General features: G+C 48.6%; 1 protein-coding gene across 1 annotated transcript; it reads right to left on the reverse strand.

Annotated features, from left to right (window-relative positions):
* LOC149328358 (uncharacterized) lies at positions 1 to 25,200 on the reverse strand. Its single transcript, XM_089558968.1, has 7 exons — positions 24,817 to 25,200; positions 21,402 to 21,575; positions 20,994 to 21,177; positions 949 to 1,164; positions 640 to 811; positions 367 to 515; positions 1 to 179 (listed from the first exon to the last, which is right to left on the reverse strand). The coding sequence occupies exons 1-7, from the start codon at positions 25,198 to 25,200 to the stop codon at positions 1 to 3; spliced, it is 1,458 nt and encodes a 485-aa protein (XP_089415094.1).

The raw sequence follows: 25,200 nt of genomic DNA on the forward strand, positions 1-25,200 counted from the left end.
TCACGGCTTTGCAAAGCGTGCTTTGTGGGCTTCCACCAGGTCTGCCTTGGATGGCCTGGACGGCACATTTCTTGCATAAGCTGGGCCAACACTTGGTTCAGTATGTTCCATGGCCTCTCTAAAGCTCGGGTACAAAAGACAGAGCTCGATGACCTTCGTGTGTAGGTCCCCTGCGTACCCTGCAATAAACAAAGGCATTGGTCTGATTGACTTTACGTGCTTTTTTTTTCGCACAGTGTGCGGAAACTAGAGACTGAGTAGTTCTGCCATGTAAAGGCTTTGAACAAGCAGCGGTTGCATCCTATGCACTTTTACACACAACCACAAACTACACAAGAATGTAATATGAAAATCACAGTGACTTGCCAAATGTTGGTGCTGTCTTCTGTGGCGTGACGAATGTGGCACCGTGCCTGGCTTTTGCGGTTTTTATGTGCCACATGAGCGTGCCATCGCTTCTCACTGCCTGGTCCCTGTCACCATTTTCATTAAAATGAAGAGCCGCAAGGAGTGTGCTAGGAAGGTAAAGAAATAAGACCCGACTTTTAGACACGTTGAAAAACATTTTCCTTTTGCTTTATGTGCTGCACTGCTATGACAAGATGGATATATTCTGCATGTATCCTTATGCACACTCACCGAGCCCTCATGCCTTCATATGTGAATGCGGTTGACTTGGGGGCGAACCCATTCAAAACACTGTGGAACGCCTCCAGGCCATAAGTTTGTACTTGTGGTGACAGCCGCTTAATGTCTTTCAGAAGCAGTGCAGCTTTCACAATGGCTTCCACTTCCTTGTGTGGAAGGGAACCTGGAAAAAAAGCACACACAACATTTTGTGCTCTTATGCAACGGCACAAAAACATTCTGCATGTTGTAGTGCAATTTCTGTTGGAATGGCAAGGGGTAACAGTGGTATTATTTTCTGACTACTTTCGGTAGGCGCACAAGATCTCTGCTGATGGACTAGTGTTGTTGGGTTGTGCCCTTCGTGGATGTTGCTCACATGATTCACAAGACTCTGCCATGCTGCCGCAAGCAGCTCGCCATCCCTACCACAAGCACTAGCACACCAGTGTAAGTGATTTACAATCGCTTGCTTCCAGTTTCCTATAGCACTGCAGCCAGATTTTTTTGAAGCGGCGACCAGTTTTTTCGTGATCCCTGAAAAATCATCAAAAATTTCTCTTTACTAGGAGTTTCAGATGTATTTTAAGCAGCACGATTCATTCAGTAGGAAGAGCACAATGCTGAAAACTTGCCAAAAAAAAAGATGCTAGAATGAAAAGGAGCTCGTGCTGAATTTGAGTGAGTCATGTATACGAGACAGTAAATGTACAGAGCACGTACAGCTTGTCAGTATTCTTCCCATAGCCAGTCACACATTGCTGCCACTGCTGTACGTTTCAGAGCTGTCCAGCCGAAAGAAATGCTCCTCTTTGTCACGAAATGATAGTGAGTAGGTGGGCTTTATGCGCATGGTGCGTGGCGTGTTTGCTTAGGGCTGCTGTAGAATAGTAGTTCATAGATATTTTGGTGAGGGCAAGAAAAGGAAGTTTGCTGTTGGAAATGCATTGTTAGGCAAATGTTACCCTTCCTCTAACAGCGAAAAAAAGGTGATATTTCCCTATGCCTTCCTTGGTTTCAGAGACTGATGGCTTTTTATCATAAGTCCTAAGGAGCCCCTGATCTTCTCTTTTCTTGTCTCCACTCTGCATCTGTCACTGATGGATATAGCTGTGCATACGACAGTCAGTGTCAATATTGTTACGGGGTAGTTTCGCTTGGGATTGCAGAGAGCGGACACGGAAAACAGGGCTTTAAAACCACAGGCGTTTACTGCAGGCACCAGCCGACACTGCTCGACCGTCGTCTTCTTCACAAAAACTCAACAGCTTCTTCTTCTTCCTTCCTTATGCATGCACCGCCTAATGTAACACTACCCCGCCGGCTAAAAAGCACCGTCCCGGTGCGTACTAGCGTCCAAACCAGGGTCCGTGTAGTACGGCTTGAGGCGTGCAACATGGACCGTCGCAGTGCGAGGTGTGGAGGTATGGCGTGCGGGATGCAAGGGCACAATTTCGTATGTCACTGGAGTCACTTGTCGTAAAATACGGTAGGGGCCTGTATATCGTGGCAAAAGTTTTTCCTAGAGGCCAACGCGGCGAGCTGGGGTCCAAAGCAGCACGAGAGAGCCGCAAGAATACTCGGTGTTGAGATGACAGGAATCATAGCGACGTTTCTGGGAGTGCTGGGAGGCTGTGAGTCGGTTGCGAGCAACAACGCGGGCAACGTCAGCTCGGGCTATGGCGTCACGGGCATATGAGCTGGCAGTGGCGACTGGAGGGAGCAGGCTGTCGAATGGAAGCAGAGGGTCACGGCCGTATAGAAGATAGAAGGGGGAGTAGCCGGAAGTGTTGTGACGCGACGAATTGTATGCAAATGTCACAAATGGCAGCGTGATGTCCCAGTCGCAGTGGTCATCAGACACGTACATAGACAGCATATCAGTCAATGTCCGCGTCCCCAGGATTCCGGCCCATGCGCCTCGGAAAACCGGTCGCGCCATCTCGCGACAGCCGGCGGCGCGGCGGCGCGTAACTGAATGGGGATGAAAAATAAAAAATCAATATCTCGTCACGCATAACAGTTACAAGCGAGCTCTGACCCTGAGGGGTTAAATACCTCATAAAGTTTCTTTTAATAAAGTTTCATCACTGTGGCTTAAATATTGCGTTTACCCTGCGCGATGAGATATGGTCGCATGATGCCTATGACGAGGTCGCGAAAAAAACCCCACTTGTCCTCACTTGATCACTCACCGCTGCCATGATTTACAATATATCGGACTGCTCTAGGAGCTTTAGGTAGCGAAATGTCCCATCTTTTAATAGATGTAAAGTATTTTACATTTGAAAGAGGCAGAATTTTTCCCTGGCTATTTTTCTATTCATCATGCATCCTCAGCATCGGCAAGAAACGTGTGGCGCCCTCTCTTGGTGCGTTTGGCTAGGCGCACGTCTACGCTTTTTTTGCTTGCTTTAAGGAGATAAAGTCACGCCTTGTGAATGCGCGCTTTTATTAAAAGTGTCCCCATCGGATGTAGGCACACAAACATGGGCCGCTACAAGAAAGTGCTCGCCATGTATGGGTATTATAGAGGATTATAAGCAAACTCCGGAGCTTTACAGACACATTTACTGTTGCAAACGCATACAGTGGCAACTTGAGGATGAGTGATAGTGGAAATGCGTGCGCATTAACTATACAAAGCCACGAAACTTAGGTATTAGCGCATTAATCGCTACATCTTAAAGCTCAATAGCGTTCAGCTCTTCGAAAGTTTAGGCGATGCGGTCAAAATGCAGCAGGGATGCGTTGAAATCAGTGTACCTCTGTAGTCTCTTTATTGAATATAAAACTATTTCTGTAAGGGTACAAGCCCAATCAAGCCGAATTCGTTTGGCTTCTTGCTGTACTCCTGTCATCTGTACATATATAGATGCCCATAAGCTTGTACGTTGCAAGTACTGCAGGATTCTATGCAAGAAACCTGGTGCTCCGTTTCATGCCTGTTTCACTAACTGATCGTGCGTATTAGGCAATTTGTCCAGTGTAACAATTCGTAGTGTGGTAATTCACAGCATTTCTTCTAGGTTGTTAAAGTGCCTCCAGTTATTAGATCATCCGCCGTCGCTAAGGGCTTTGCCATTGCCGTAATCGCTGCTAATTTCCGCGTTCATGTCAAAAGTGTGTGCAAGTTGTGAAGCGATAACGAAGAGTTCATAGAACGGCATGTTGTGAGCTATTCTGACAAATCTGCCATTTGCTGTGCAGGAAGCTACGCCTTTTCCCAAAGCTGCAACCCAGAGGCAAATCCAATTAAGATTTTATGACTATAATTTGAATTTATTTGAGAAGTAAACGCCAGCCAAATAAGTTCTTGTAGGATAACACGACGTTTCAAAGCCGGCTCTGTTTCTGCTTTAAGGCGGCAGCTGGGCGCTCCATCCGGGCCACTTGCGCAATGCGCCGCTCGCGCTGTCCATTAGCGACAGGACGCTACTTGCACGCGGCCTAGAATATGCAGTTAATTTACACGCGTTGTAAATGTGTACAACAATGCTTAGGCACTAGCTTGCGAGCGGCGCGAACTTGATACTTTTTTGTATTTTGTGAATTGTGTACAAAGCTTCCCCGTCTTTTCTGCCGGTCGCTTTCCTCCGTACTTTTCCTCGCTATCCTCTCCCTGTGACTTCCGCCGGCTCTGAATTCCGTGAATTCCACCGGCTGCAGCTCTCGTGCTTCCTTTTTTTATTTTTTTGTCAGTGAACGATTACTACTACTTCTTGAAGGTGCGACTGTGGGCGCGTTGCGGAGCCTTTTTTAAGCCCACATAAGGTCGACCGCAGGGTCACGGAGCTTAAACCGTGGATGTAGGAAAAGGGAGTGGTTCCCAGAAAACATTCAACATTCTCCTCCGTCATGACTCAAGTAGAAGGCTTCTGCGCAGTTTGGTTCGGTTTCCACCACAATAGTGCCGTCAAAGTCACCCCTGTGGTGGTATGGCTGGGAAGTACGGCCACTGCGCTTCTGTTCATTTGCTTGACATAAGCTTTGTGCTGCTTCACTCTTTCCGTCATATTGTTGGTGTCCCCAGCCTAAGCCTCGTTTACATGAACCGGACTGCGGTAGATCGAATCGGGGGGTCAAGTTGTGTAAGGTCAGCCCGACTCGACGATTGCGTGTTTACATGAACTAGATTTTAGCTAGTCGAGACCGGTTCAACTGCAGCTACACCAAGCGTCGAGCAGTGCAGCGGGTGAGGGCAGTGGCAGCCTCCAAGATTGCGGCACGACACCGCTGTCTCGCAGGCGCGATGGCGCAAGCGTAAAAACAGGATCGTAATTTATGCTTTCCACTCCCGCTAACCCAACTCTTCGTCTCTATCCGGTTTACGTGCTATCTTCCGTTGGGATTGAGCGAGTCAACCCCCCCCCCCCCCCCCCTGCAGCGGAGTTGACTGGACTGACTTCCTCGACTCCCGGAACCGACTGTGCGGTGTTTACATGAAACCAGTAACCGGTTTTCAACTAAATTCCTCAACTAAACCCCTTCAAGTAAACGCCGCTCTAGACACCATGCACTCGAGCAGGGTTTTTGCGTACCACGCCTTGCATCTTTTCTGTAGGACGACGGGTCTTCGGGACAGGGGAGGAGGCGCCTGATAATGATGACCGGCTGGTACCCAGTTTCCACCGCTTCCTTTCCGCGAATGCTGGCCAAGGTTTTGCTGACGCCTTTTACGTGCAGATTGCATACGCGTTTTTGCTCCTGGCGTGTACTTAGCCTACGCGTAGAATTGTTTTCGTTGCGTTTTTTTCCCATAAGGATGTTTTCTTTTGTTGACAAGTTTTAATGGTGCAAGGGCCGCCTTGCACCAAAGAGCGCCATGGAACAGTGTTTTCTTCTACATAAGGTTAGGTGAAAGACATTTTTCGAGTCAATTCACCTCAGAGAAACCACGAAAAAATTTGTATGCATTGGAAAGCGATAGGTACCCGGGGGGCACTGGGAATCGAACAACCGAACCGCCCGCGAACCGCATGCTTAAAGCATTGCTGTCGCTGATTTTAAAATAAATAAGGAAGAATTGGGCATCGCTTTCAACCTAAACTTGCTTGAATTTCACGCTACCCTTCCGACACAACTCTGACAATATGTTCCTCTCAGAAAGGCTATGAGAACGCGACACAAGATTCGCAGAATTAAATGGATGACGAACACAGGGAGGGAGAAATGGGCGTTATTTTCAAGAGGTACGTGGGTGACCGGTTGCGGGGTTAAGGGGGGGGAGAGAGCAAAGGGCAGTAGGGAGAGGGTGCTGTCTCCTGCTGTACCTTTGCTTGCGCCTTTCTCTTTTTCCCCTTTTACTTTTCCTGGAGCCGTGGACCGCAGGCCGAGCGTTCTTCTAAAGTGCGCTGTTTTTTTTACTTCCGACGCTGAAGAACGACAAAGCTGGCGCGTCTGCCAAACCGGTCCTGAAAGGTCTCATGCATGAACGCATCCTTGCCGGCTCACGTAAAAAAAAAAAAAACAACCTTACAGCTGCTAATGTGCCACTCCTGACTGAAGCGGTCAAACATTTCCCAAAAATCCCATCAGAGTTTTTGGAGAGAATCAGTTGCATTCTCTGGCGTCCTGGTTACCCAGGACTGCCACCAGCTTTGTGAAGAGAGCAGTGCAAGGCACAAAGAGTGGCACAAAAACAAATTTTGGTCCATTTTTCGTGGCTACGGCAAATGCGAATTAGGTGTGTTAGCACTGCGGTTTCGATATTCGAATCCACTGATCACGGCTGCAAGTTGATGCAGAAGACACCCAAAGCACAGCGCGAGAGACGGGTAGTTTAGGATACGGGATGTTCGGCTGCGGTGATGTAAGAGCGAGTGTTGTGCTGCTGAGGTGTGTCATGTCGATCTGCTACTGTTTTCCATATGGTTTGAACATGTTTCATGTACATAGAACAAAAGGCAGTGATGTAGTGGTCTGATGCAGTGGCCAGCAAAACTAATCTAATCGCGCCGTCCGGATTCGCAACCCACTCGGTCCGTAAGGTATTTCCGTTTAGTTAATTTTATTTAAGGTCAAGAAAACTCCAGACATACAGACGGACCTAGGCGAACACTAAGAAGCCTCACCACCGGTTAAAAAAAAAAAAAAACTTTGATCGCATCAGGTCGCTGTTCCACTGCCATGTTGAGCAAGACCTTTCTGCGGCCACGTAATTGGTGGAAGCTTCGGAAACCACGTCGGGGGGCTAACCAAAGTGCAGGCGGGGCTAACCAAAGTGCCAGCGCAGAATAGAAGGCTTGATGATGGATACAACTCATGAACGGTACGACGAATACACCCTATGGCTTCACCGATTGGCATGACGCCGTGACATCTTGCACCTGTTAGCCTGTCATCACGAGTTTTTGCACGTTAAATGGGATTACTGAGGATTAGGCAGATTAAACACGACGATAGCGAAACCCGGTAGACGGCATTTGACGGAAGGCCTCCTTTCAGCGGAATTTGCCGATTACGGTTCTTGAGTTCTATTCGACAATTTTGACTTTCTCAGCTACTCAGATTATCGGCTCTTGAAAAAAACTATAGTATGTGATTAACGCAAATTAAACCGAGGATAAAAAAATGGAGTTCCAGAGCTACGTGAAACCACCCACAGAGTGTTTCCCGTCGTATGGTCCTCCTCAGAGTATTTTATAAATTCCGATCAATTAGTTAATTAGGTAAGATTAATTATGCTAAATTTTAAACATTCACTTTAGGTTAACGCGCTTTTTGTTAACTTGTAGAGGAGCGTTACGAAAGAACCGATCAAGTTTTTTTGTAGGAGCGTGTCTTCTACGTGGTTCTTTCTTCAAGTTTTTTTTAAAAAAGCCCGCGAAATATGAAAACACCACGTGTTTTCTCTCTTGCGCTACCGTACTGTCGCGTTGCAAGTCAGCTCTGAATGAACGAAGCGTGTGCGCTCACCGTGTCTAAGTAAGCGGCCGGGCCGTAGTTCGACGGGCTGCAAAATTATGAACAAAAAAAAAAAAACGAAGACTACCCCGGAATACACGACTTCACTACTTTCACTTCATTTTTTGGTTTGCCTGCGCGATGTCTCATAAAAGCCCTATCGAAATTGGCAGATCACGCCGTGCGCTTTCCATGCTGGAAGAATGTGCTGATCGCACTTTCAAGATTATGCTAAGAGCGGCGTCGACTGCTCACTTTCAGAAGGTGAGCGCGCACGCTTCATTCAGAACGCGCTTGGCAGCGCTACAATGCAGTAGCGCAAGAGCGCAATGAAGTGTTTTTTCTTTTTCATGTTTAGCGAGCATTCCATGAAAACTCGAAAAAAGGGCCACGTACGTTGCTACAAAAAACTGTATCGGTTCTTTCGTAACGCCCCTGTACAACTTAACAAAATGCACGTTCCCTTACAGTAAACGTTAAAATTATGTATAATTGATCTTAAATAAGTAACTAATTAAGCGAAAATAAGAAATACTCTGAGGAGCGCCACACAGTGAGCAACAACATGTCGTTGGTTTCACCTAGCCACGCAGCAACTTTTTTTTTTTTTTAATCTTTGGTTCAAGTTCCGTGAAACACCCTGAATAGATTTGGCCTGCAATTGCGTCTATCTGGAATGAGGCAGGGGCCCTTGTGCTTGCCTCGTCCTCTGGAATAATGACACACGCACCATATGGCGCCTCTTGGAAAGCGCTTGGGTGCTTTATTTCGTTGCTAAGGCGTTTCACAAAAAACCTAGGGTTCCGTGTTTTCAGTATTTCTTTTTTTTTCATTTGGGGGTTATATGGTGTTTATATTTTCTCTTTGGTTCGATGATTTTCGCTTTCTACTTTCAATGCCGGAGAGAAACCGGCGTTTATCGGGATAGGTGTTGTAAAGCGGCTGTATAGTTACTGGAGAAAATATAACGCACCTGAATTTTTTTATTAAACACATACCAAACACCCTACCCAATGAATTAATGCCCAAACGAGTAAAAATAAAAGAGAAATGCTATGACAGCAACGGAACGCTGTACGACGTAAGGTTATTCAAAATTTTGGCGCGAATGTAGTTGGGAATACTGCCACCGCATTGAGCCTCTGCCAGTGATGGCATCGCTTGGATTGTCTGTAGTGTATGTAGTACATACACACGCAAATACTTGGAACGACGAACGCACGGCGTCGGATTTTCTCGTAATGGAACTATAAGGCTTTAAAGAGTATAAAATGTTATACTTACACGTAGTGAAAAAAAAATGGACAAGTACATTGAGAGATTTGTCAGCCATCGGAGGAATGCGGTCAGAAAGCACACGTTTTACATTTGCGCTTGATGGGGGGATGGCAAGAAAATCAAGAGATGGTTTTAACAAGACCGGCCATTCTTTACAGCGCGCTCTCCATAAGCTGTGAAAGCAAACGTCAGCAGATGTAATTTTGAACAGCGATTATTCTGAGATCCTTCTTTCAAAAACGGGTGGTCTGCAGAGCTCACAACAGGCGAAAATAATCCATTAAAGACTTCTTTGTCATCAATTCTTGCTCTATAGACGGGTCCACAACTTGCAATGCCAGAAGTCATCGCTATCAAGTGAGTTTTCGCGGAAGCTGCGCATATATTTCTCGCGGACTTCATAGCTTGTCGAGTAGCGAATATATCGGTCTTCGCACCAAACGCTGACCATTCAGGAAGGTATTGACCAGTGAAGGTGCAGGCTAGATGAACCAGGATTGAGTACACGCGGCAGACAAGTGCCTCCTCTGATTCCAATGATTTTATTGCGGTGTTTATTGCTTCGATATTCTATACCACGTGATTACACTTCACAAAAACTATATATACAGTCATGTCTTGGGGGTAGCGAGTACTGCTAGCAGGCTCTCGAGCTTTTCACCTTTTGTTTGATTGCTCTCCAGAAACCAAGAACATGAATGAACGCTAAAAAAAAAGTACCAGCTCTCAGGGGAACCGCAGTGGCAAGTTGCCAAACTGGCAATGATAGAGACGTGCAGGCAATGTGAAAATCCCGCCGTATTCCCCTGGAGCCTGTAAGCACTGCTGAGCGGAAAGAGCAGAAGATTTTGTCGGGTGGGGAGCTTGTCCTGGGTACTCTCATGTCCTGTTGCGTTCCTCGTTACAGGAAACTTATGCCTGACCTACACACTTGAAAACCGTCACGCTGGTAAAGAGAAGACAAAGGAACGCGACAACAGAATTTGGTTTCGATTGAAAGGAATGGTACCAAGGACAGTTCAGTGTGGCTGTGTTCCGGGTGAACTAGAGAAAAAAAAAAGTAGAGTACATTTCTTCACTTGAAACTGGCATTCTTTTCTTCAAGGACGGCTGAAAATCAGTGTTTATTGGTTTTCCAGCATTCATATCAAAATGCCGCGGGGGTCAGTTTTCGGAGTTCAACGGAGTTTAACGGATACCGAAAACACGGCATCTCTACTTGTAACAGGGTTAGTTGGTGCGATTGCAATGTTAGAACTACGCTCACTTCAATAAACCGGCCTACACGGATTCGTGTACTACCAGTACGTGTGGGTCTTTGTTCTGTACAGTCCAGCCAGCGCAGCTCTAACGCAATATGTTTTCCTCTTTCCGACTTTCTCACGGGAGCCAGATCGTTTTCAGCTTAACTTCCACACTTTCACGCAGCTGCTGCGCGGCTTCTAAAACGGATATGATAAAACGTTCCGCTGACAAACCACTTGCCCGAGTGCCTGGCATACCGAAGTTTACCAAACATGAACCGATGCTGCAAGCAGTACAGCGACGGCGTACGCCGAACGGGCGCCGAAAAAGGGCATGCACCTGTATGTTCTTGGTGCTGGCTGGCTCCCCCTCTTAAGCCGACGGAAGTAATTTCGAGCCGTGAAGAAAAGAGGTTGGGTGCTCTGAAAGGCAACTCGAACCGCGAAAAGTTCTGGGAACCTGATAGAGCTTCAAGCCATAAAGAAAAGAGTCGCCGAGAGCCCCGCTGTCCTCCGAATGTCGTAAACCGGACCCCGCTTCCTACGCGTGCGCGAGCGCCCGTGCGTTCCGGTGGTGGTCCGATGATGTCTCCTATAGTGCGCATGCTTATACCGGTTCTGTGGTATTCCAAGAGCGCCCACCTTGAGTGCGTACGCCAAAGAAGGGCCCTTGGAGCACACTTTCAGCATATCGAGTGCTCTCAACAATTTTTCAACCGAACATTCTCGTTCGAAAAATGAGGGGGGAGATGTCCCTTTGTCAAAATAAGACAGAAGTTGTGGAAAGGATGTGAGGAGTGGGTCGGGACAGGTACTTGTCAAGAGAACGCATCATGGTAACCTTTTGGCAACTTCTTTTTACAATATATCGATGGCTGGAGGCGTGCGTCGAAGCTTCAGGTTCCGGCATATTAGTAAGAAGCCCCCCTCACCTTCTTCCAAGAACGATACAATGGAGGGCTACTGACTCATCCCCCTTTGCGCTAACCCCTTGAGCCAGCCGAGCAGGAAGTGGAAACGCGGTCTGTGAACGAGGGTTCTTGGTTTGAAGAGACCTTCAAGTAAATAAGCTTTCCTGCAATTCTGCAAGTTGTCCATTCACTTCAGACACAATGAATGCAGGCACGTCGAGAGTATGCTAGGGTGCGTCAGCGGACATCAAGGCCGCCAAGCGACCCACATCGAAAGCGGGTATCTTCCACGGAGCTGCCTTCGTTGTCTGCATTCTCAGTGCACGCTCTGCGACGTATGAACATCGACAGCTGTTGAGGGCATGTTTCTTGGTTGTACATCGTCAGTGTTGGCGTTGACGTCTGAGAGGTACGAGCACAGTTACATCACGAGTGAAAGAATAGTGAGGCCATGCGTATTGAAAGCAATATGAAAATAAATGGCAATAAGAAATACGAATTTCATCACCTGAAATCTCGCGTTCTACAGTGGTAATCACGTCCTGTGATTTTTGTGTTCTACTCTGAGCGTTTTCTTTTTGTTTTTGATATAGTGACATTGGAGCCTCGACGCTTTGTCGTCGCCAGATGATCTCTGGAGAAACGGAAAGTTTGCTACATTCGACTGGTTTCTAGCCACACAAGGCGAGAACACGCGGTTTTTGAAGCTTTCACCAATTACGTGGCCGCTGAAAGGTCTCGTCCGTTCACAATGGTTTGTTTTATTTGATACTGCACACAAGCCATAATAACACAGCGCACGCACGTTCAATGAGAAGGAACGAAGTAAAGGCTCTAGGAAAAGCCTTTCAGCGGGCCGTATTTTTCAGTGAGTGAGCAGACGAGAACCACGGCCACTCGGTGATGCGGTTCCATCGAGCGGCCGTTTTTTTATCAACCGCCACCTCCACAAACTGGGAAAACAACAGCCAGCTGACGGGGTCGCATTTTTTGGTGCGGCACTAAGGCTTGAATTCTCGATTTCGACGTGGTCTGTCTGTATGTCTGAAGCCTTCTTCACCTGAAATAAAATAATCGAAAATGTTTTACGGCCGCGAGTGGGTTTCGAACCCGGGCCAGAGCGAACAGATCAATTTTAGACAACTACATCGCCGCAACCGAGCATCCCGCATCCTAAACTACCAGTCTCTTGCGCTGTGTTTTGGATATCATTTCTTCAACAGCATCCGTGCGCAATGGATCCGAACACCGCAACCGCAGTGAAAACCGGAGTGCGGGTGCACCTGCGCATGTGGAGTAACCGCGCTAAATCGTCCGAAATTTGTTTTTGTGCAACTCTTCGTACCACGCCATGACCACGCGCTCTGCTTTTAACAAAGCTGGTGGAAGGCATTAAAGAATGTAACTGATCCTCTGCAAAAGCTCTGATGTCATTTTTGGGAGATTTCTTTCGCGCATGGAGTGACCCTTCGCCAGGACTGACACATTACGGGTTGTAAGTTTTTTTTTTTTATGACAGCCTAGAGACAAGAGTGCGTTCATGTATGAGACCTTTCCGGGCCGTTTTCGCAGAGGCGCTGACTCCGTCCTGTTTCACTGTAGGGAGCAGAAAAACAGCGCACTCCAGAAGCAACCACGGGAAAAGGAGGAAAAAAGAAAGGCAGGCAAAGGCACAACAGGAGACCCCCCTACTGTCATTTTCTCTCCCGCCCCCTTACCACCCACGACCGATCCCCCGTTGCAAAGTAACCGCTCTTAAAAAATAACACCAATTTCTCCCTACCTATGCAACAGCTCACATGAGTCACATCATCCTTCGCCCTTCATGATACTACACCTCCCCCTTCTTCATCAGTTCCCTGCTGGGGAAAGTTGTATGATGCAATAAACTCATACAGTTTGTCATACAAATATCATATACTTATCATACAAATCATAGAAAATTATCATAGAAATGTCATACATTTCTGTAAAATCACAGTCATCATAGAGATGTCACAGAATATCATACAAATTGTATGATATATCATAAAAATTGCACGATATTCTATGATGAAGCCTCTATGAGGTTATTGCATCATAGACCTTTTTTTCAGTAGGGTTTGATGTTGCGAACAGTGCGTCTTGTTCTTGTAGCCTTTGTGGGAAGAACACTGCCAAAAAGTCATGTCCGAAGGGTACAGTGAAATGCAAGCAAGTTTTGATTAAGACGAAGTCAGCGAAACCTTGGCCAGTATTCTCAAAAAGGAAGGGATGTAAACTACACACAAGCCGGCAACCATTATCGGACGCCTCCTCCACCGTCCCAAAGACAGTCATCCTAAAGAAAAGGCCTAAGGCGTGGTATATAATACCTTGCTTCAAGTGCTTGGTGTCGTAGGCTGTGAAATATGGGGGTAAGGTGAAGCAGCACAATGCTTACGTCAAACAAATGAACGTAGAGCGAAGCGCGGTGGCCTAGCCCTTCGAGGCGTCTGTCAACAGGACTGACTTCAACATAACCATTGTGCTCGAGTCCGAGCCAGACTTGCGCAGAACGAATTATAGTCGGCCTAGTCGGTGACGCCGCAGTGCGATTTTCGCACAGTGCTTTCACATGCAACGCGTACCCAGCGAATTCGGTCGGAGGGACACGCAATGTTGGTCGATGTTTGCATAGGCAACCCACGATTAAACGCGACAGAAAGGCTGCACGGAATGTGTTGACGATGTTATGGCCAGCGTGTTTTTAGATGCAAGGCAATATTTCGTATGTAGTGATTAGAATAAACAGTTTTGATTACGCCGCGGGAACAGCTCCCACGTGACCCCATGCCGAGACGGCGCGTGACGTGATGTCACGTGGGAGCTGTTGCCGCGGCGGTCTCGACACGCGCGCCTCGAGACCGGCCGTGGCCGCGGCAACAGTCACAGCGTCGCAGGCGAGAATCGCATGCATGTGAAACGGCCCTAAGTCATGGCACAGTTAATTTTTTTTGTGTGTGTGATGGAACAGAGTAAAACACCGGGACACCGGTTTTTGCGCTGTTCCATCACAAATGCAAATGAGTAACCAACATACCCAAACTGCTGCCCTTGCTGATTTAAAAGTCGCGGGGGAATGTTAATCGTTCCCTGGAAATGGCTCCCTCTTCTTAACCCGCGTTTGTGGGCTTAAAAAGAACCTGCATGCAACTCGCCTGCAGTCCCTCCTTGAAGAAGTAGTTTATGGTTTATGGTTTATGGGGTTTAACGTCCCAAAGCGACTGAGGCTATGAGAGACACCGTAGTGGAGGGCTCCGGAAATTTCGACCACCTGGGGTTCTTTAACGTGCACTGACATCGCACAGTACACAGGCCTCGAATTTCTCCTCCAAAGAAATTCAACCGCCGCGGCCGGGATCGAACCCGCGTCTTTCGGGCCAGCAGCCGAGCACCATAGCCACTGAGCCAGCGCGGCGGCTCTTGAAGAAGTAGTAGTAGTAGCAGTGGTTTGCCAGAGGCAACAACAGCTGACAAAAATACAATAACGAAATTAAAAATGTTGCCGGCCGCGGTGATTGCTATCTAATACCTTTGCCCTGCAGTGGGTGTAGTCAGGCTGATGGTGATGATGATGACCTCAAACATTGGAGCTGCGCCGGTGTAATTAAAGGCAAAGGGAGAGGATAGCGAGAAGTACGTAGCGGAGCGACAGAGAAAAAAGGCAGGGGTAGCTTTGCACAACATATGCAAAATGAAAAAAAAAAATTATATGTTCGCGCCACTCGCGTGCGAGCGCCTAGGTATTGTTGCACGTATTCGCATCCGTGACGGGTAAATTCACTGCATATTCAGGGCCGCGCGCACGTAGCGTCCTCTCGCTAATGGATCGCGCGAGCGGCCCACTGCACAAGCGGGCGGGGTGGAGCGCCAAGCCGCCGCGCTTGAGAAACCCAGTCAGCTTTTAAACGTCGTGTTATCTAAAAATAACTTCTCTTCATTTCTCAAGAAATTTAAATCGTAATCAACAACATTTAACTAAGGTTTGACTCTTGAGTGCTGCTCTGGGTAAAGGCGTAGTTTCTTGCCGAACAGACGGGAAACGCTTCGGAATAGTTCCCAGCATGCCGTTCTATGAAGTCTTCTTTAGCTCTTCGTAGTTTGCGTACACCACTGGAATATTTTCCAAAACTACCATCGCTTGCAGCAGTGGTAAAGCCCTTATCGACGGTGAACGAATAATCATCGGAGGCACTTTACCAACCTAGAAAAAATGTGAACTACCACACTACTAATTGTTACATTGGATAAATCACGTACCGCGCACAATGAGTCAGTGAAACAAGCATGAAGCGCAGCATCAGGTGTTGCCGCTTATTATACTGAAGCACTTGCTCACTCAAAGCATTCGTACTGCATTTTCACCACATCGACAGAAGTTTCGAAGAGCTGACTGCTATCGAGGTCAATAACATGAGTGTTGAAATGCAGTGATTAATACACGATTTTAATATGTTTAATGCACAGAGTAAGAGCCACATACAAGTATTCGTGAGTGAGCTCTAAGTATGAGCGTCGGGAATTACGCATTTCACTGCTTGAACGAGTGTCCCTGGAAGTTTCATTGCTTTTGTATTGTTAATGCGTACGCAATATCAGTGTCACTTATGCATATGTGGTCACTGTACGCGCTTAATAAAAAATGTACCTATCACGCAAAAGAGTCCTTGTAATCTCCTCTATCCACCCCGGGCGCGCTTTCTTGTCGCACTTTATGCAGCATCCCATGGTATAGCCTCATTCCGATGGGAGCACTTTTGATTAAAGTACGCATTCGTGTGGCACGACTCAACCTCTCAAAGCAAACAACCAAAGCATAGCACGGCCGGTCTCGACGCGCTCGCTCACGAGCGAGCGCGTCGGGACCACATGAAAAACTTGCGTTCGAAAAATATTTCGTAGTTAGCAGGGCTAAACCACCCCCAAATTTTTTGACGAAGTTGGCATGCGTACACCGCACTAGCCACGGTCCGGCTTCTTTTCTTTCACCCCAGCAAAGAAGGGAGCGAGTAGGGGAGCGACACAATCAGCGCGCCTTGAGTACGCTGGGTGACAAAAGAATAAAGAGAAACTCTGCCGGGGCCCCGAAAAGCTGGGTTCACGTGAGGGGAGCGCACACAAAGTGGAGAATGCGGGAAGGTGAAGGCATCTCTCCCCCAATCCAGGAAGGAGGAATGTAAGAGGAGAAGGAGGAGCTCAACTTCATGCGGCGCGTGGTGGCAGATTTGTGAACTAGGGGCGCATGAACCAGAATCCTGGCCATGGTTAAGGCGTTCGGTAAGCCCGTTCGTCTGTGGATGGTAGGCAGTCGTGAAAGAATGACGAACGTTGCACAACCGTAGGATCTCGTCGACTATACGCGCAAGAAAGCAACGGCCACGGTCGGTGAGCAGTTGGCGGGGCGCTCCATGGAAAGCAGCGACATCGGTTGCACAACTGGTTGGTATTGCTCGTGTGACCGCGTAGCGTGTGGTGTAATCAGTGGCCACCGCAATCCATTTGTTCCCCGATGCGGATAGCGGAAAAGGCCCTAGAAGGTCCAGACCCACGCGAGAAAATGGGTCTATGGGGATGTCGATCGGCTGCAGAAGTCCAGCTGGTAAAACTAATGGCTTTTTCCGGCGTTGACAGCGGTCACAAGCAGCCACGTATCGGCGGACTGTGCGGTAGAGGCCTGGCCAAAAAAACCGACGGCGCACACTGTCATATGTGCGAGAGATGCCTAGATGACCCGCTGTCGGAACGTCGTGAAGCTGTTCAAGGACGGCTTTGCGTAGGTGCTGAGGGACGACTAGTAGAAGGTCAGGGCCATCAGGTCGCATATTGTGCCGGTATAAGGTGCCGTCGGGAGCACAAACAAACGAAGGGCAGGGTCATGGCGATCGGCGCAGAGGCGACTGATAATTTCGCGAAGCTGAGGGTCCTGGCGTTGCTCACGGTAAATGTTGGAAAAGTCAGAAATAGAGAGCACGAAATCGTCATTGTCACATTCAGGTTGGCTTGGCGGGTCGACTGGATGACGGGACAGGCAATCGGCGTCTCGATGCAACTGGCCAGACTTATAAACTACTGAAAAATTGTACTCCTGAAGGCGCAAGGCCCAACGTCCAAGGCGGCCAGTAGGGTCTTTGAGTGTAGAAAGCCAACACAAGGCGTGGTGGTCACTGACTACTGTGAATGGCCGCCCATACAAGTAAGGGCGGAACTTCGTAATGGCCCAGACTAGGGCTAAGCACTCACGTTCAGTGATGGAATAATTCTGTTCGGCCTTAGAGAGGAGTCGGCTGGCATAGGCGATGACGCGAGGGGAGCCGAGCTGACGTTGTGCGAGAACGGCACCAATGCCATGACCACTTGCGTCGGTGAGTACTTCTGTGGGTGCTGATGGATTGAAGTGAGCCAACACAGGCGGACGGGTGAGGTGGGCAATAAGAGCGGCGAAGGCGGCCGAGTGTTCGTGGCCCCAGGAAAAGGAGACCTCTTTTTTCAGAAGCTGCGTGAGTGGACGGGCGATTTCCGCGAAGTTTGGTACAAATCGCCGGAAGTATGAGCAAAGTCCGAGGAAGCTACGCACGTCGCTGCTAGATTTCGGTATAGGAAAACCACTTACACCGCGAATTTTGTCGGGGTCCGGCTGTATGCCATGGGTGTTGACCAAATGTCCGAGGATCTTGAGTTCCCGGCGACCAAAGCTACACTTCTTGGAGTTCAACTGAAGGCCAGCTCGTCGGAAGACGCCAAGAATAGCCGAAAGACGATGGAGGTGGCCCTCAAAGGTTGATGAAAATACGATGACGTCATCGAGGTAGCACAGACATGTGGTCCATTTGAACCCGCATAGTAAGGAGTCCATCATGCGCTCGAAGGTCGCAGGGGCATTACATAAGCCGAAAGGCATCACCTTGAATTGGTAGAGTCCATCCGGGGTGACAAAAGCCGTCTTCTCACGATCTCGTTCGTCAACAGAGATCTGCCAATATCCAGAACGGAGATCGATGGAGGAGAAGTAGTTGGCACCATGCAGGCAGTCGAGGGCGTCATCGATCCTAGGAAGAGGTTACACGTCTTTCTTTGTTATCTTGTTGAGGTGTCGATAATCTACGCAAAACCTCCAGCTGTTGTCTTTCTTTTTGACAAGTACTGCCGGAGACGCCCAGGGGCTGCTCGACGGCTCAATAATGTTGCTGGCCAACATTTTGTCCACTTCTTCCTGAATGATATGGCGTTCTGAAAGAGCAACTCTGTAAGGCCGTCGGTGAACAGGGCGGGCATCTCCAGTATCTATGCGATGTGTGACGACGGACGTTTGGCCCAGGGATCCATGACCGAAATCAAAAATGTCGCTGTACGACCGCAAAAGGCTGGCAAGGGCACTGGCATATTCGGGACGCAGGTCAGAGGCAACCATGGCTGAGATGCGGTCCTCCGGACTATGTGACGAGGCAGGCTGTGCAGGTACCTCGGCGCGACGGTCGGACAGCACTGCAGAAATAGTAAATGTGGACAAAGGTGACAGCTCGGCAAGGCAAATGCCCTCCGGGAGAACTTGCGAGGACATGCTGAAGTTGAGTACGGGAATGTAGGTGAGGTTGTTCTCGACGTGTACAATGTTATGAGGTAGGGCGATGTTGTGTATTAGAATGACGTCGGTGATGGGGTTGACAACGTAGTCGCCGTCAGGAAGGGAGGGAAAAGGTGACATGGGCACGTATACTGCCGCCTCGGGAGGTAGGCGAGTAAATGTACTGGAGCGGAGGCGAGGCTGGGAATGGTCAGCACTAGGGTCGTGAACACAATGGGGCAGGGCTAGGCGCAGAAGTCCGGAGGAACAGTCGATGAGAGCGGATTGGGCTGTTAAAAAGTCTAGGCCTAAAATGACGTCTTGAGGACAAGTAGTAAGGACGGCGAATAGCACAGGGACGTGGTGGCCGGCGATGCTAACGCGCGCAGTGCACATTCCGATGATGGCAGCAGTGTTTCCGTCAGCAACACGAACTGTAGAGGTGTTAGCGGGCGTAAGAACTTTTTTGAGGCGCTGGCTGAACGACGAACTAAGGACTGAAATATGGGCTCCAGTGTCAATGAGAGCGGGCACAGGGACTCTATCTACGAGGACATTGATCAGGTTGCGGCGTGGTGCGATGGTCGAGACACAGTTGGCTGTCCGGGTCGGTAACGCAGCGTCACGTCCGGGCGCTGCGTCGCCTAGTTTCCCGAGTAGGGGTCTTGGTACGTTGGGGACAAGCTGCGGCGAGGAGTAGGTGATCGGGAACGGTGGGCCTGTGGCGATGGCGAACGGCTAGGACGACGGACTTGCTCAATGTTTTCGGCACGATGCTGTGCTGAGGTGACAGAAACGCGCCGCGGTGCATAATAGTCATGGCGGACAGGGCTGTAGTAGGGGTGAGAGGGGGGAGCCGGGCGGCTGCGACAATAGCGGGACGTATGGCCAGCCCGACAACAGACGAAGCAAATAGGCCTGTTGTCAGACGTGCGCCACTCCGCAGGATTGCGGGTGGTGTAGCGCGGTGTGTAGGGCGGTGTGTATGACGGGGTTGTCGTAGCAGCAGCAACCACTGGTATTGGCTGTAGTGCAGGGGGTGGCGTGGTAGGATTGCAAACGAGGTCCACATTCGCGAATTCTTGGCGGACAACAGCCTGTATCATAGCTATTGTTGCCTCTGCAGGAGGTGTTGTAAGTGGAACAGGAGTCAAGGCCTCGATTTCCCTGCGGACGATGGTAGTGAGGTTATTCTGACTTGAAGGCTGCTGCAAAGTGGGCAGATCGTCGCATGAGGATGTAGTCGCCGTGTTGGGAAGGCGCGCAAACCGATGGATGATGCGGCGCTGCTTCGCCTGTTCGAAACGGCGACACACTTGCAGGACTGAGTCCACCGTAGAGCAGTCTTTGCAGATAAGTATATTGAATGCGTCATCGGCGAAACCCTTAAGTATATGGCCCACTTTGTCAGCTTCGGTCATGGAGGTATTTACCTTTCGACAGAGGGCGAGGATGTCCTGTATGTAGGCAAGGTAAGATTCGGTTGACGATTGAGCGCGAGTAGCCAGGTCGTTTTTGGCTGCGAGAGCTCGCCCAATTGGCTTGCCGAAGAAGTCCTTAAGTTTTTGCTTGCAGATGTCCCAAGTAGGCATCTCCTGTTCGTGGTTGGTAAACCAGGTCTTCGCAGTTCCCGCGAGATAAAAGATGATGTTTGCGAGCATTATGCTAGCATCCCAACGGTTATTGTTGCCGCATCTTTCGTATTCGTCGAGCCAATCTTCAACATCCGTCTTGTCTTCGCCGTTAAAAATAGGCGGATGGCTGATTTTGGTTAAGACCATGTGGGCAGCTGGAGTGTCCGGAGCGGGAGATGCGTCCTGGGAAGCCATGCTTACTGTGGCAGTCGGTGGTGTGAGTTCGGGGAGATGGCGTCCACTGCGCAAATCCAGGTTTCTGGCGCAGAAATACGAGGAGCTGTGGCCAGGGGGATCGAAAGCACCTCCACCAAGAAGGTAACTATCACTGCAGCTGTACAAAACATTTTTTTTCTAGCATAATGACTAATTTTCTTTTAAAAAAGTGGCAGTGAAATATGTGGGGACAAAGGAGCCAGCTATTATCATCTATTTTGTTTGCTTTTCTCCTAAATATGAGCTGTGGTAGAGCACTTTGTCCCAGTGGGTTCGTCTGGGAGTAATCACTTTCGTATTGATTCCAGCTGTAAATGAACGTTAGTGCTTGGAAACTACGTATTCAGTTTCGTTCACATTATAGATTCACTTAATTCATGCCTAAAAGGCAATAGGAATGCTGAAGTAAATCTAGTATCCAGTAAGGCTTCTGTTGGGATAATTTGTGTGCTGTTGCTCCTAAAAATTTCAAGGCACAAATGAGCAGTTTCAGTATCACAAGAAAAGTATGAGCAATTACAGTAGGTTATTAGTAAATTTCACGTTACATGGCTCTACATCACATATTAACTTGAAGGTGAAAATCTCTCCATACCTTTTGCTACATGCCAAACGTCAAAGTAGTGCACTATTGACTGGCACTGCTGCATATGTTTCTTTATGCCTGTGTGCCTGTCCGTTGTCAACGACTTGATGTGGATTCCTACTTGTGAAAAGAAGGCAAGGCCTCGTATAAGGCCTGCCTTCTCCATGTGGCCACTTGCCTTCACTGCATCTCTCTGAAAAGCATAGGAGTTGATGTGACTGTAAACAGCTGCCATCACTGGGCTAAAGCCGCGAAAAAAAAGGGGGGGAATAATAGAGTTAATGTAATGTTCGTACACTGAATTTGCATGCACTCTGAAAATATTTTATTTAGAATTCAATTCAGCTTTAATGCTGAGCTCCATAGCACCATCATAAATTCTACTTACTCTTCATAGCAATGCATTTTGGCACTTACCTCTCCCACTTGCACTTGTTCAGTGTGCACTATTTTTCCCAAGCTGGGGCTCAGAAATGAATAGGTCAAGAATTTTGCACTGTAGCCAGGTGAGTCGCAGCGTCCATCACCACACAGTTCCACCTCACTATCAGCTAGGGATGCCAGCAGTTTCTCTTGGTGCTCTTGCCAGACCTGTGGGAAATGCAATGTTCAGCTTCATTTTAAACTTTGTCCTATTGTTCTCCATGTGATAGCAGTAGTAGTAAGACACTTTATTTGAGAGCACAGATCAAGCGCTCAGAATGTGCTATGCCTGCCGCACCAGGCTGAGCTTATTCTCTTCATGAGAAGCCAGCCAGAGGTGACAGGAGAGAACTGGGCGTGAGAGGAGGGCACAGAAAGGGGACTAAAGAGTGACAGGACAGTAAAGAGACAGTGTGCAAGATCAGCATGGAGTTTAGGGTAGTTAGGTCAGGAGGCGCCAGAGCGGAAGAGGAACAATTAAGCATTGCTGATGTAATGAGTGTGATTTTTATGAAAGGCATGGGCCTAGGAACTAGAGAGACAGGAGTGTGGAGTGGGAAGAGCAGTGAGAATTGGATGTAGGACTGGGAGATGGCATTCTTGGGCAGGAGGCCTTCGCCACGGAACAGTGGGCTGGCCTAATGGATTGCTAAAGCTCGGTTGAAAGTCTCTCACGGCTAGACTATGTCAGTTCATTCTCTTCCACATTTTTCAAGTTTTGCCTACCCTGACTTGTGCAGTTTGCTGTGAGGTGATGAACTGTTGCACTCATTGATATTCTACCCAACATCAACTGCAGCATAACCCAACTACCTTTCTGTTTTGTAAAAATTAGTTTGCCACTGCTGGGCACAGGGACTGTTATCAGCAGGGTTGCCGTTGGGAATTTTTCAAAAAGAGCCAGAACTGAAGCTAAAAGTAGCCAAAAGTAGCCGCGCCACCTGATCTTGGCGCCAAATTTGTAGCCAAGTAGAAAAGCACCATTATTATAAGCCACTTTTATTAATGAACAATAAATAATATCATTTTGAATCAACGCAAAAACACAGAGTAAATAAAGAACACGGAATTTTGGGCCTCTTGCTCGGCCTTTTTCCATTCTTCTCGAAACGTGCGCTTTGCTCTTGCGTCTTATCCCATGGTAGACGCCGGTGTCTGCAAGCCGAAGGCACAAAAACAGGAGCTTTGTCGCCTTGCGGTACACAAGCGTTATTTCACCGGTACCGTGCTGCTCGTTCCTCTCCTGGTGGCATGCCGTTCACACGGCTGCACCTAAACGCATGGTTTCGGATGCATGATCCTAACGGAGAAAGTACTCTAGATGAGCGTTATTTTCTCCAGATGGAGCGCAGCGTCCACGCGGCCTTTTGCTTCGCCGTGCACTTGAATTAGCGTTATTTTCTCCAGATGCCGCGCAACGTCCTTGGAAATAACTGTTCTTTGTTCTTGCTTACTATTGTCTATGCAATTGCAAAAAAAAAAAATGGCTAGTAAATGCGCCAAAATAAAAGTTCAAAGTAGCCAGAAAGTAGCCAAGGAGCCAACGTGAAATTTTCACCGCCAGACGGGGTCGAAAAGTAGCCAATTTGGAGCAAAGTAGCCACCAACGGCAACCCTGGTTATCAGCAATCTTAAAGAATGTCCCATCTTTGCCAAAAGTAGCAACGCTACGTGTACTGCTCTTTATGATATCAGGAGTCTTACCATCTAGAGGAGTATTGTGGTGTCGTAGCTGCACGCCACACAGGTTATCCTCACAGCCAGTGAGAGCTGGTAACAGCAGCTTCAGTGCTTTGACACTAGGTTACTTTTTGGTCAAATGTTTTAGGGGAATCCCCCAAGGTGGGGTAGATTTGTAAGAAGGGAGTAATTACTCATTCGTATCCACCCAAGCACAGCCATACGGCTTTTCTTTGCAGCCGCATGGCTGCCCTTGGGTGGATATCGATGAGTAATTCACGGCACCCTTTGTCACAAAATTGGGCGCATTTTTGAAGCAAAGAAAGAAAGACAGCGCCGCGCGGACGCGTCTCGCTGGCGCGAGACGAACGGGGGAGGAGGAAACCCTCGCGGAGCGCCTAGCCTGTGTGCGTGTGCTCTCTCTCTCTTCCACCACCACTCACCGCCAAGGCGTGCGCCGAGGGAATGAGTCATGCACGAAGATTCCTCTAGAACATCCGAGTCGCTTCTACAGCTGACGGGGGGAAGAGGGGGAGGCCTTGCGTGCGCTAAGACATGTCCCCCTCCTCTGCACTCGGACGTCGGCTACGCCGCCACGACGGCGCCACGCTAGAACACGCTGGAACCTTCGCGAAACGACTCCTGACTTTAACCAATGAGGACGCGCGGCCGGCGAGAGAAAGGAAGGGAAACTATACGGGAGATACTGCTTGTATGTGCGCGCCTACTTTGGCGCGTACAACAAACAGACATGAGAGCGAGCCTATAAAAGAAGGACGTTGACCGCTGTCAAGTCAGTCCGGACCGCCGTTTAAGCTTCATCGGAGCGCGCCCGTTCGACTCCGGGGAAAACACCATTCGGCCAGCATCGGACCAACGAGGCAACGGTCGCCAGTCTGCGGGACGGCATCGTCGTGGAACTCTGGTCGTCGGACTGCCGCAGTGCCCGGTGAACAAATTGTGTTTTGTTTGTTTACCTCTCTCTCTTGTGCTAGTGCACTTTAGGTGCAATATTGCCTCTGTATTGTATTCTCTCTCGAGTTTAACATTGCACGAGTTGCATTGTTTCGTTAATCACTTTGTATGTGTCTGTACTAGTGACTGTGAAATCCTCTGTATCGTCTCTTTGCTGTATAAAGTTTGTTTTGTTTTGTAAACCTCTGGCTCCGACCCATTCTCTGGCTTGCGACCAGCGAAAGCTGGGCACCGAACGCCCAAAAACCTCTTGTCACTTGGTGGCTGGTCTCCGCTGAGCTTGCCACGCTGAGTCGAGGGCAGCTCCTTCGAGTCCGAGACCGCTACACCCACACGCTCTAAGGGTGTCTGGGAGCTTCCCACGTAAAAGTGCGCGAAGTGTGGGTGACAGCCTTATTTCTTTTGATAAAGATGTCACACCACAGGGCTGGGAGTGCAGGAGCTTTTGTTCATGTAGACATTTTCTGATGGGTTAACCCAGAGCAGTGCACCTTATCCTTTGCTGAACATGCAATGGATTGAAACAGTATTTGTACCGCCAGTGAATGCGATGAAATTAAGTAGTAGACAGTATACAACTTTGACATCACTTGGAACAACACTAATATCCGAAAGCAGTCATGCATTGTACTGCCATCTGTAAATTCCTGAAGGAAGGTTGGCTGTGGGATTTATGATTTTTTAACCTTTCTTTCTGTTGCATATTTTAAATTAGGGGTTGTCTGCAGTGAAAGATGGTAGCTTGCACACTCACCATGTTCACCGCAGGGAAGAGGTATGCCTTCTGGTAATCAAAGAACGTGTGTTCGCTGAGTGCCTTGATTTTCATTATCTGCATCAGTCTTAGAGTCTTTGCAGGGCTTGAACCAGAAAAAAGCAAGGCAGTGGCGAGATCAATGTTCCCCTTTGGCTTTCTTCCAACCAGTGGCTGGCTCGACCATGTGTGTATATGCCCATTGGGGCATTTTGTTTGTGCACTGATGCACGTCCCAATGTAGCGCAGCCTCACTTTGCAGGCTCGGTAAAGGCAGGTCAGGCATATTTTCAGTAGTACCATGAGGCAGGTATGGGCAACAATGTAGTAGCTGCTCTTCTCTGTGTCTCCGTTATCATCGCTGTCCCGGTAAAACGAGGTCAT

This window comes from Amblyomma mixtum, chromosome 9 (genome assembly GCF_055824585.1).
Source record: "Amblyomma mixtum isolate Tamu chromosome 9, ASM5582458v1, whole genome shotgun sequence".
NCBI lineage: Eukaryota > Metazoa > Arthropoda > Arachnida > Ixodida > Ixodidae > Amblyomma > Amblyomma mixtum.